Below are 12941 nucleotides of genomic sequence, written 5' to 3' on the forward strand. Positions count from 1 at the left end.
AGCTTCCAAAATATGAATTCAAAAATGACATGTCATTTATAAATATCCTGCTTATACGGATTCTTTAGAAAATCAGGTAGATTAATTTAGAATGCGGGTTAGTTTCAGAGTTAGGTCCAGCGACGAAGTTACAAGTCCGTCAATCTCACATTTCAAGGACGAGTATCAATTAATTAATCCGACTTTGAAATGTTGATAATAGAACTGTTCACTGTCAAAATATTATGCTTTTCTCGAATGAAGTAAGTGTGACGACTACCTCTAATATCCATTGAATATCAAATAAACTTAATAGTTGAATTTCACTAATTCGGACTTTCATTGTCTACTATATCAAATGATTTGAAATCCCTGAAACAACTGAAAAAGAATAATTAAAAATGAATAGCTGAAAATAACAATTATATTAACCAAAATAAACCTGAAATGAAATAATAGTGAAATAAAATACAAGTAACAATAGAACAATCGAATGAATAAAAATAAAGAAATGGAAAAAAGAGAATGAAAATAAAAAGTGGGGAGATTCCAAAGTCACGTTAGTTCACGACGTTTCGATTGTTAGTATCCACAATCTTCGGATGATACGATTGTAGATACCAACAATCGAAACGTCGTGAACTAACGTGACTTTGGAATCTCTCCACTTTTTATTTTTTTCTTTTTTTTTCCATCTCTTTATTTTTATTTATTCAATTGTTCTATTGTTACTTGTATTTTATTTCGCTATTATTTCATTTCAGGTTTATTTTGGTTAATATAATTGTTATTTTGATCTATTCATTTTCAATTCTTCTTTTTTAGTTGTTTCAGGGATTTCATATCATTTTATATAGTAGACAATGGAAGTCCGAACTTGTGAAATTCATCATGGAAGATTGTCATTCACCTTCAAACAAACTTAATAGTTGTTTCATTTCTGATACAGCAAGTCCTACTGCGTCTCTTTGACGACGGTCTGAAACAGACGCATCAGATAAATCAAGTACATCCGTTTCTCCTGAGCAACCTGAGATTTCCTAAGAATTTGACACTATCCTCGGTGGGACTACTAGCCGAAGAAGTTTGCCGTATTCGCGAACGATTTTTATTGGCGTACGAGAAGGCTCTAATACCTCTTCTAGCTTATGCTGATGAATACAAAGTCCACGTACAACTTTATACGATGGATGTCAATAATTTCATTGAGTGAGTATGTAGATGAGCGAAACAAGTTTTTCATGATGTCAAATTATATTTTATATGAAATTATATGGAGTGATCCACACCACGACATAAAAAATAAAATTATTATCCACGCATCGTGGAGAGAAGCCTTACAAACGTAATTGCGGGTCCAAATTTGGCAATTGAAGGCATATTACTATCATTTGACATTTTCAAAAACTACACCTGTTATTCGCTCTTCTTTTTTATTTTCTGAAAAACAAAGCGAGCTACGAAAACAAATCAAGAGATCTCTGTATCTGTAGAGTACGGAGGGTGAGTGTAGACCCACAGCACTCAAGCCACATGTGACCCATTGTACATTCTCCCGAGGAGTTGTCCTCCTTGGTCATCGTCCATCCTATCGTTTCCAGGCAGGTGAACAGGTCACTACGAGACATCTCCTTTATATTGGCAGGTGTAGGCCAAGACTCGCCAAACACACACTCTCTTTAGCAACCTTGAGGTGTCTCACGGTGGCCTCCGCGAAGGTTTTGGAAGGTGCAGCGACATTACTGTGGTTGCGCCGCTTCTTCAACCTTCTTGGGGTTCCCTTGGTGGAGGTGCACAAGTGAGAGAGCTTTTCTGCAGGGGCAGCCGGTTCCTAGTCTTTATTCCAGTCGGAGCTCTTGGCACCCGCCGCAGAAGGTGCCGTTATTGTTGGAGGTGGAGTGAGGGAGGAGGAGGGTGAATTTATAGTTGCTGCCACTTCTGCCTCGTTCGCTCTCTTTCTCCTTTTGGCCTCGGCGCCACAAATGCGTTTACGCCTTGGCCCTTGTATTACATCACGAGGTGATCTGCTATGTCGAGCCTCATTCCAAGCGGTAGATTGGGGTGGACATTTCTGTTCATCCCCAGCCACCGCCTTAGATTGAGGTGACCACTTCTGTCTAGCCTCGAGATTGATTTTTGTTTTTGTTGTTTCTGTTTTTGTGTTTGTTTCATTCATGTGTGTTCTCACGAGTAGCAAGGGAAGAGTTGGTCACCTCTGGCAGAGCCCCGCATTATCAGAGGTGGGCTATTTATAATGAGGTTTCACCAGTTTCCCCAAGGGGATCGTTCGTAATCGCATATCATCCTGCGGCCATTCAGCTGTCGGCACGATTCCTTATACCTTAGCTTGGGTAGGCTGGCTCACGGTGGCATGTTTTGCAAAGGCTTCTGGGGAGTTTTAGTTCCCCTCTCCCTATTTATTTCTGCCACTGACCAGGAGTCCTGCGACCCCGTCTGTAAGGCCACATTGGCATTGGCAGTCCCCTGGCCATTTCTCTATCCGACACCTGGGGACGGGCTCGATAGGTAGCCCAACCCACGGGATCAGCATCATATATTAAATAATGAGTATTTTCAGAAAACAACAAGCTTTATCACTTCTAATTTGAATTTGATATTTGAATTTCAATGTTTATACAGGGCTATTCAAATTCGTTTCTGTACATGGGGATCTCGTAAACGATAAGAGATAGAGTGTCGGTTAAATTATTATGGCAAAGTTGCGTATTTTAGAGACCTATTCAATGATGTAAAGAAATCGAATGTAGCTCTTTTGGTTCTGGATATATACAGGAAAAACAAAAAAATCCCAAATATTTTTGCCTATATCTTCTTTATTCGCAGACATATTAAAAATCTGTCCACATTTTGCTATTGGCACTTGATGTGGGTTCTCAGAATATATCCATGAATCTTTTATACAGGGTTTCATCTGACTTGGGCCACCCCATCTTTGAATTTTTAAATACAGATCTGTATTTTTTTTGTAATTTTTGGATCATAGACGTTCACTTGATACTGAGAAATTAAATTAAATTTTATATTTCGGGATTTTTCGGTAATATTTGATTATAATTGTGTGAATTATTCCCTTTTAAATTACGGCCCTGGAAATTGGTTGACTGAGTTGAATAAAGACACAATAGCAACTTTCACGTCTCCCTATGTACCGTAGAGTTTTTCGAGAACTTTTTTTTCATTTTTAGGTACCTATTCATATTTTTTCTATTGCTCTGAGCGTTCTCTACAATGAAATTCGAATAAGAAAACCTTTTATGATTATCTGAAACATATCTACAACAAAAATATATTATATGTGTTTTGATGAGCAGAAAAAAAATGGTAGCAATAATAACATCCGAAACGAACACTATAATTATAATGAAATTTGAAGTGAAGAAAGTAATTTATATACACAAAAAATTAATTGTGCAATAAATGTTCGAATTGGAGTCCTTCCATTTCGAGACAAATAATGGGACAATAAGATGGTCTGCAAGATCACCAGATCTTACTATGTTGGATTACTTTCTATGGGGGACATTAAAAATAGGATTTACGCTGGCAGAGAGATAGAAAATGTGGAAGACTCGAGATTTAGAATTTTGAATGATTTCACAACAATGCAGCAAATAAGTGTATTAAGGGCAATAAATGATATGAAGAACCGAGTTTAAAAATGTTTTGAAATGGAAGGACTCCAATTCGAACATTTATTGCGCCAATAATTTTTTTGGGTACCTATATAAATTACTTCATTTGAATTTTCATTACAATTATAGTGTTCGTTTCCGATGTTATTATTGCTATCATTTCTTTTTCGGCTCATAAAAATCATAAAAAGTTTTCTTATTCGAACTTCATTGTAGAAAACGGTCAGAGCAATGGAAAAAATCTGAACAGGTACCTAAAAATGAAAAAAACTCTCGAAAATATCTACGGTACATAGGGAGACGTGAAAGTTGCTATTGTGTTTTTATTCAACTCAGTCAACCAATTTCCAGGACAGTAATTTAAAAAGGAATCATTCACACAATTATAATCGAATATTATCGAAACATCCCGAAATATAAAATTGAATTTAATTTCTCAGTATGGAGTGAACGTCTACGATCCATAAACTACAACAAAAATACAGGTCCGTATTTAAAAATTCAAAGATGGGGTTGGCCCAAGTCAGATGACACCCTGTATAAAAGATTCATGGATATATTCTGAGAGTTCACATCAAGTGTCAATAGCAAAATGTCTGCGACTAAAGAAGATATAGGCAAAAAATAATTTGGGATTTTTTGGTTTTTCCTGTATATCTCCAGAACCAAAAGAGCTATATTCGATTTTTTTATATCATTGAATAGGTCTCTAAAATACACAACTTTGCCACGATTTAACCGACACTCTATCTCTTATCGTTTACAAGATCCCAATGTATAACCCTGTATAAACACCTAGTTGATTAAAGAAAACAAAATCTGACTTAAATAAAACCAGAAATATCAAATGTACCACTGATGATGTCTGCCGCAGTAACAGTTGGAACGTATATTACAATATACTTTGGACCATGGACTAACAGCCCGCTTCTCTTCAAACGTGAGTCCGGCCGTGAGAAACCTCTATTTTCGAACTAAGTTGATTATCTACTCAAAAATGTTATAATTGCCTTTACTACATGTTGTTGACTTCTTTGTATTTATTTGAAAAAATGATTATTACAGTTTACTGTATGATTTTCACTATAAAGGGTTTAACAAAAACCGCGACTCGTGTTTCGCTATACAATAGCTTCCTCAATCATAAACTTCCATTTATCGTTCGAGCAGATTATGATGAAACATTTTTTATATATATTTTGATAAATAAAATTTGTCTTCATTATTATTACAGATATTTTTCAGCTTCCGAAATTTTCCATGTCATTCATCATTCTCAATCTATAAGATCTTGGACGTAGTGACCTCGTTGCTTACGTTCATTGATATATTTTTCAGTCCAATTTTAACAATGTTTGAAATACCTCGAATAACTTTTTTCCAGAACTTACAAGAATGAACAGCATACTGCATCCGAAGTGAAAGAGGAAGTCTCATTGCATCACAGGCTTAAAAATAGTTTGGAGGTAACTCTTCCGAACATCATTTTCATTGGGCCATTTTATGTATCTATAGACCATCTAAGGCTGTTTTTAATATCAAAACGACAAGAAATCTGCCAGAAACTGCTGCATATGTTTGAGACCCGCATGAAAATATGTGTTGAAGAGGTATTATTTTCCCCAAAAACTACATTTTGAAATGATGAAAATTTTCAAATAAAATAGTTTTCATGGATTCCAAGAAACAAAAACGTTCATGTAGGGAACAGAAAATAGATGACAATTGAATGAATTATTTCAATATCAATAATGGAAATAGTGTATAATTCATTAAATATCTGTGCTATGGAAAATTCAATAAAACTCCCGAGTTCCTGTTATATATCGCGTTCCAAACCCCTCTGTAACGCAGAAACGGACGTGTAATCGAAAATTTCACAAAACAGATCAATTTTAATTTCTAGTGGGACTAATTATGATATGGAAATCATATCCGAAACTTCACCGCCCTGCGGTGAGCAACTACCCCTGTACATTAAAAATACAAATTATATAGCGAAAGTACATAAATGGCGTTATCAGTGGACTGTAATTTTAATTGTAATTAATTTCGATTCGAGAGCATCAAAGTTACCTGATAGTTGGAGTTTTCCTCTTGTATAAGCTGCAATGGGTTTTCTCAGGAGCTCCTTGGAATGGTTTCCAGCTAACTCAACTGTTGATGCATATACTCGTTGAAACAACATTCACAAAAGGGATAAATAGCGGAATATCGAGGAGATAGCGAACGAACTGATTATATCGTTTTCAAAACGGTTGCGATTCAACTTTAAAATCATTCACAACACACTCAATCTTCTTTCTGTGTAAGTCATAAAAAAACATAAACAAAAAACTTTGAATGCTCGGTCTCGCGATAAAGACATCGAACTGAGAAGTGAAATGTTGCCGGTTTTCCGAACAACCCCCCTATTTTTTTCAATGGCATGGGGGGTCAAGTGATACATCAATTGAAAAGTATTTTGTTCCTCTAATACTTCTGTAATTTTTTTTAAATTGGTTCATTCGTTATTGAGAAATTAAACGTTGAAGGTTTTATTTAAGAACAAAGAACAAAAAATTTGCTATTGAGGAAATCAACAAAAGTAATATCAATGGCAACACAATCAACATATAAAGTGTTCAAACTGACCTTCAACCAGTTCCATACAATAATACAGGCTACTTTCGAAAGCGTTCCTTTCATTATTGAAGATGTCTGGAGTCGGAAATCGGCATTCCCGAACAATTTTCTGTCGCAGGTCTTCTGTTCAACGTACAGATGGGTCACGTTGTGGTCTGGATGATTCGTATTATACAGGGTGTAACATAAGTACGTTAAAATATTCAAATGACGTATTCCTGAGACAATTTAAAGAAAAAAAGTCTATATGAACTTGTGTCCGAAAATGCGTCGTTTCGGAGATACGGGGTATTGAAATTAAATTTTTTTGTTCGCTTTTTGAAAATAACTCTTGCAAAAAATAAGTTATTTGCACGAAATTTGGTACCCAGGATTTTTTGACGTGCAAAATCATAATTTCGTATTAATTTTCATGTAACATCTAGAGGGCACTGCGTACGCTGTCATTATTTTAAATTGCCTAACTTTTTAGACAGTAAACTTTTGGTATTTTTCATGAAAAAACCTAATTCCCACACCTTTTCCAAGTAAAAAAGGTATACTTCCTCAACAACGCTGGAGGTGATCGTTTTCGAGATATTTACAATTTTCTATATCGATGCATATTACTTTATAGCCAAATTTGATTTCAATAATTTTTATCACTCTCCGCTTGCAAATTAAGGTAATTAAATCGAGTAGGCTATGAAAGTTTGTTTACAAAAATTAAAGTTCGCTGTCTTATTTTTAACTATTGATTGAAAAATTCACAATTCGGAGTTTATAAAGTAATTTTTTGGTACCATGCCCGACTTTACATATGCTGAAATGGCTGATATGGTTTTTGCATACGGCTCGGCTGACGAAAATTCAAGCGAGGTCAGAACGCATCTATCAGGAAAGGTATCCCCAACGCGTGACTCCTTGTGCAGCGATATTGCGAATCTTTTCCTGCGACTTTCCGAATCTGAAAGCTTTGAAACAAATTCTGTAGTAGGACGGCGATGGACTACAAGAACTGTAGAATTGGAGGAGGCGGTTCTCGAAGAAATTAGTGAACATCCAGAGACAAGTACAAGAAAAATTAGTCAAACTTTGAATGTGAGTCACATGACAGTTTACAGAATTTCAAAGGAACAGCAATTATATCCTTATCATATTCAGCGTGTCCAGGCACTTACGCTACGTGATTTCCAACCATGTATCCAATATGCTCAATGGCTTCAAAGAAAAGTCGAACAACATCCACAAATTTTATCGAAAATCCTCTTCAGAGATGAGGCAACTTTTTCAAGAAATGGTATCCATAACAACCACATCTGGGTGGAAGATAACCCACATGCGATAACACAAACTCATTTCCAAAACAGATTCTCTTTTAATGTATGGATAGGCATAATTGGGGATTATTTAATTGAGCCCTATTTTCTCCCCTTAAGTTTGAATGGAGATGCTCACCCACATTTTTTGGAACACGAGCTTCCCCAAATTATGGAAGATGTTCCCATTGGTCTCCGAAATCACTCTTGGTTTATGCACGATGGAGCTCCTGCTCATTACATTGTGATAACGAGAAATTTTTCAGAGGTAGCATATTTCCAACGATGGATAGGAAGAGGAGGCACTGAGCATTGACCCCCGATGTCACCGGACCTCAATCCCGTCGATTTTTTCTTTTGGGACATCTAAAATCACTAGTTTATGTTAGCCCTATTAAAAACGAGGAAATGTTGAGGGATCGCATCGTAGCTTGCTGCGAAACGATAAGAAACACTTCGAGCATTTTTCATCGGGTGCAGAATTCTTTGATGACGAGAGCAGAAGCTTGTATTACTGTTGGGAGTTGTCACTTTGAACAGTTGTTGTAATAGTTGTTTCGTTCAATTTTTATATGTTTATTTTCCTAATAAATAACATAGTACTTCTCCGAATTGTTTTTTTTTACAAACTCCGAAATGAAGCAGTTTCTAATTGAATAATTAAACCTGACAATGTTTTTAATTTGGATTGAATAAGCAGTTCGATAATCCTCAGTTCAAAAGAAGTCTGTACGGGTATACTGCGTATAAAGTTTGATGAAAATAACTAAAATTGCAAAAAACTTATGACAAAAACCTACCATGTTTAGAAAACTTTCAACAATCTGTATTTCGAAAACGAATCATTCTTCGTTAAACATTCTATAGGAAAAAGTTGTTTATTTTTACACGATCCTCCGCATACTTAATTTTTGTAATGTTCTCAGCAAATTCACTTAGCGCTCTAGAAGGTAAGTAATATGCATCGATATAGAAAATTGTAAATATGTCGAAAACGATCACCTCCAGCGTTGTTGAGAAGGTGTACCTTTTTCACTTGGAAAACGTGTGGGAATTAGGTTTTTTCATGAAAAGTACCAAAAGTTTACTGTCAGAAAAGTTAGGGCAATTTGAAATAAATAATGACAGCGTACGCAGCGCTCTCTAGATGTTACATGGAAATTAATACCAAATTATAATTTCCCACGTCAAAAAAACCCCGGGAACCGAATTTTGTGCAAATAACTTATTTTTCGCAGGAGTTACTTTCAAAAAGCGAACAAAAAATTATATTTCAATACCCCGTATCTCCGAAACGAAGCATTTTCGGACACAAGTTCATATAGAATTTTTTTTTTAATTGTCTCAGGAATACGTAACTTGAATATTTTAATGTACTTATGTTACACCCTGTATATTTTTGCAGCAGCTTCAGCACATTTATTATTTCTATAATAGGTTGCAATAATTTCTATTCTTTATCCAGTAGAATAAACCATGTTGGTACACAGTGCACAAGGATGACTCAATATAATTCGTGAAGAAGTGAAAGTGCCCAACTATCTACTTTTTGTTCTGCAACAACTAGATTCAACAAAACCTACTAGTGCAGAAAAAACTAACAGTGTCGTCCAATTGAAAACGTTTACTACTGATTGCATAAATTCTACAAATCTAGAAGACCTGCGACAGAGAATTGTTCGAGAATGCCGATTTTTGACTCCGGACATCTTCAATAATATAAGGAACGCTTTCGAAAGTAGACTGTATTATTGTATGGAACTAGACGGAGGTCAATTTGAACACTTTATCCGTTGATTGTGTTGCCATTGATATTACTTTTGTTGATTTCTTCAATAAAATGAGCGACAGCAAATTTTATGTTTTTCCTAAATAAAAGGTTCAACATTTAATTTCTCAATAACCAATGAACCAATTTCGAAAAAAATCACAGAAATGATGAGGAACAAAAGACCTTTCAAATGATGTATCACTCGACCCTTCATGCCATTGAAAAAAATAGGAGGGTAGTTGTTGACCGCATAGGGGTGAAGTTTCGGGTATGATTTCTATATCAGAATTAGCCCCCTTAGAAATGAAAATTGACGTGTTTTTTGAAATTTTCGATTACACGTCCGTTTATGACTTACAGGGGGGTCAAGTTTTCGTTGGAACGCCTTGTATACTGCTTCATGAAAAAAAAAAATTAATGTGATTATTCCATTCAAACTTATGACATGATGTAAACATAGGTAACCAAAATGAAGTTTTGAAGCGTTTATTTGATTCAAACTGATAAAAGGATGAAAACATTGAATGCTATTTCTCCAAAACATATAAATACTGACCTACTAACATCGTTGTCGATCTTAATTTATTTTCCGGTTTGTGAGGATTCTCTTCATTGGCAATCGAGAAAACTAATTTCATTTTCCTTGTGAGGAAATCTTATCTGGTTAGGAAATATCTTTGATGTGTCCATTCTCTCGGAATTTCAATTTTGGGAATACTTCACGAACTTCTTTGTGTGTTCTTTGTCTGTTACTTACTAGCATACCTCAGCATTATTGGAATTTCTGTCATGTTCACCCAAATGTACGACAATCAATTCAACGAACTGAATGAACTGGTAAAAATAAAATGGGTCATCGAAAACATAACATATTGGAAAGCATTACAGGGTGGAAGAGACATTTTCTACAAAATAAAAAAACAACTTTTGAAGTAGAAACTGTAGGAACATCTTTGATCCTCTAAGTCATGGGTGTTATCTACCATTTTTTTCAAATTGGACCCTAACAATATGTTTGATGAAAAAATGCAAAAGTCATCTATTTGACTGGATCTTGCTCATTAACTCAGTTTAGTAATCAAGTGAATATTCTAGAGCCAATGCAATTCTAGAGCAATCTTTCAGTATATGTGGTGGAGTGATGTTTGTTCTTATGTGTCCCCACAAAAAATCTAAAGAACTCTATTCGGATGACCATGGGTACCACTAAAAGACCCAGAATAGGACTATTTGAAAAAACCCATATAATCCACTTTTAGGAGAGTTGTGTATATGGGATGTTCTTATTTTCAGTGCCATGCAAGAATTTTGAATTGAATTGTTATCAATTAAACACAATTATTGAATGTGATGTACCCCAAGAATCAATATTTGTTTTGTTTCTTATTCAATTCTTTGACTACAGTGGAACTATTTGGTGAATAACAAATGTTTGCTGACTGTAATTTACAAAGGAAATATCGTACAAGAAATTGAAATTATTATTTCAAAGACCTCGTTTAAATAAATTCATGGCATTCATCCTATCACGAATGTTCATAACAAAACATGCCTATGGAGATCGGAATTTTATCAAGATTTGAATTTTGTTGGTTGTTGAAACATTTTCATTTTTCCTTAGCTCGCACAAGTTTCGACTTCTGAGGGTTATCGTTCGTAGGGGTGCGACAGCTGGTTAACGAAAAAACAGACTTTAAACAGACAGATATGTTTCAATGACTAAATGTGATACAGATTTCTCTGCACTCTTTGGGCGATATGATTTCACTAGTAGTTGCTTGTTTTGTCTTGTATATGGTCTTTGAAAGGGGCTTCCGAACTTTGACAATTGATAATTCAGTTAGTTTGTGCCAAATCCCCATGAACGAAAAAAACATTCAACAACACGTGCTAATAATAAAATTGTTTTGTCAAAATGGGTGTTATGTTCGGGCAACGTATCGCGTGCTTCGCCCATTTTACAGTCGTCATAATCGTTCTACAGAGGACTATTCGCAGTGTTCACATTTGAGTCCACTGGTTCAGTAAACAATCGACCAACTTCCGTACGTTGACGAAACGCAAGATCTGCCGAAAACATCTCCGCTATCTGTGAGAGTTTGCAGGAGAATTCGAGGCAGTCGATTTCGCGTCGCTCACAAGAACTCGGCCTTCCGCAGATCACAAAGAATTTTCCGTCGGGACTTGGACCTGCACCCGTGAGGGAAGGTAAACACCATACACAACAACTTGTGTTTGCTGAATGGTCTCTGTAGTAGTGCAAAATGGGGATTTACTCGAGCGTTATAGAGACATATTAGGTTGCAAAGCTTATATGATAAGAAGAAAAAAAATGTATGTGATATATAACTTTTCAACGGTAGGGGAAGCGGCTATAGATTTTTGAATATGTAAAAAAATATTGTTACATGGACATTCTTGAGCGCGTCAGATATTGATAGTATCAATGTCCTACGTATTTTTAATAATGTTCGTATGTAAATCTGATCGTTTGCATCAGATCTTCTAAGGGGGTGTTAAGTGTAATAAAAAAAGCTCTCATTCAATAATCTGACGATTTCGATCTGACGCAAACTCGCGTCCATTATTAAAATGTGCAAAAAACTTCGACATTTTGAAATACTCAAACACGTCAGATTAAGATATATATGGTTCATCTTCATGTTCTAGACGTGCTGTCTCATAATCTGACGATTATCTAGAGGGATTTGCCTAATCTGACAAAAAAATAATTTTTCTTAATCATTGGACTTGAATAATTGAAAAGCTCAGGAAATAACATGCAAATAAATAAGTGTTTGTTTTTTAAGTAGAATACTTGTATTTATAAAAAAAATAATTTTTAAAAATGTTCAAAACAATTTAATTTTTTTATAATCAACTGATTAATTGATCACCATCTTCATCTTCATCACGAACGAGTCTCTGTGATCAGCTGTGATGGAGTCATGGCAACATAATTCAGAATGGGGACGGATTGAGAGAGTAACAGATAGAGAAAAAGTGAAAGAGAAATAGAAACTCGGAGAGGGAAATATAGGTATCATACACCTGCACGCATTAAAGTTAATCGACGAATTTTTGTTATTTCGCCTTACGGAAATCGTCAGATTATATATTTTTCGTTATCCTTGAATCTTTCCTTCAAAATGAAAAAAATTAGCTACGCTCGGGAATGTCGAAATGACATTATTTCTTTACAACTTTGCTGTTCTCCCCTTTCTTTACCTCACTCTCAAATTGTCAGAATACTGGAATATACACTTTTCAGCACGTAATTAACTCACCCTACCTTAATCTGACGCGCTCGAGAATCTGATCCTTCATCCTTCACGGGCGGTCTTATATATGGGGCTCATATTTGGTGGAGGTACTCAACTGGGTACAAGGTATTCCCCTGTATATTAATCTACCGCGCTTTAGTAAATCTCGGAATCCCCGCTTGGGCTCCCCTATTACTGAAACAGATGGCAACTGACTCGAATTCTTATAGAAAAACCATCTTCAGCGATGAGGCCTATTTCCGGAAGAATGAGTACGTGAACAAACGATACCAATCAACATGAAATCCAAGAGCGTCTAACGCATTCCGAAAAAGTCACTGTTTGGTGTGGA

The 12941-nt window shown here is 35.6% G+C and overlaps 1 protein-coding gene across 3 annotated transcripts in view; it reads left to right on the top strand.

Annotated features, from left to right (window-relative positions):
• Positions 1–12941, top strand: part of LOC111506098 (dynein axonemal heavy chain 1) — a 290072-nt gene that overhangs the window by 31803 nt on the left and 245328 nt on the right. For all 3 annotated transcript variants that reach the window (XM_074181742.1, XM_074181740.1, XM_074181741.1), the window contains exons 10-11: positions 929–1188; positions 5017–5242. In XM_074181742.1, coding sequence (XP_074037843.1) covers positions 929–1188; positions 5017–5242 — 486 coding nt within the window. The remainder of the gene's footprint in view (positions 1–928; positions 1189–5016; positions 5243–12941) is intronic.

Source organism: Leptinotarsa decemlineata, unplaced genomic scaffold (genome assembly GCF_025532065.1).
Source record: "Leptinotarsa decemlineata unplaced genomic scaffold, Ldec_3_MD MMD2_tig00026314_RagTag_RagTag, whole genome shotgun sequence".
NCBI lineage: Eukaryota > Metazoa > Arthropoda > Insecta > Coleoptera > Chrysomelidae > Leptinotarsa > Leptinotarsa decemlineata.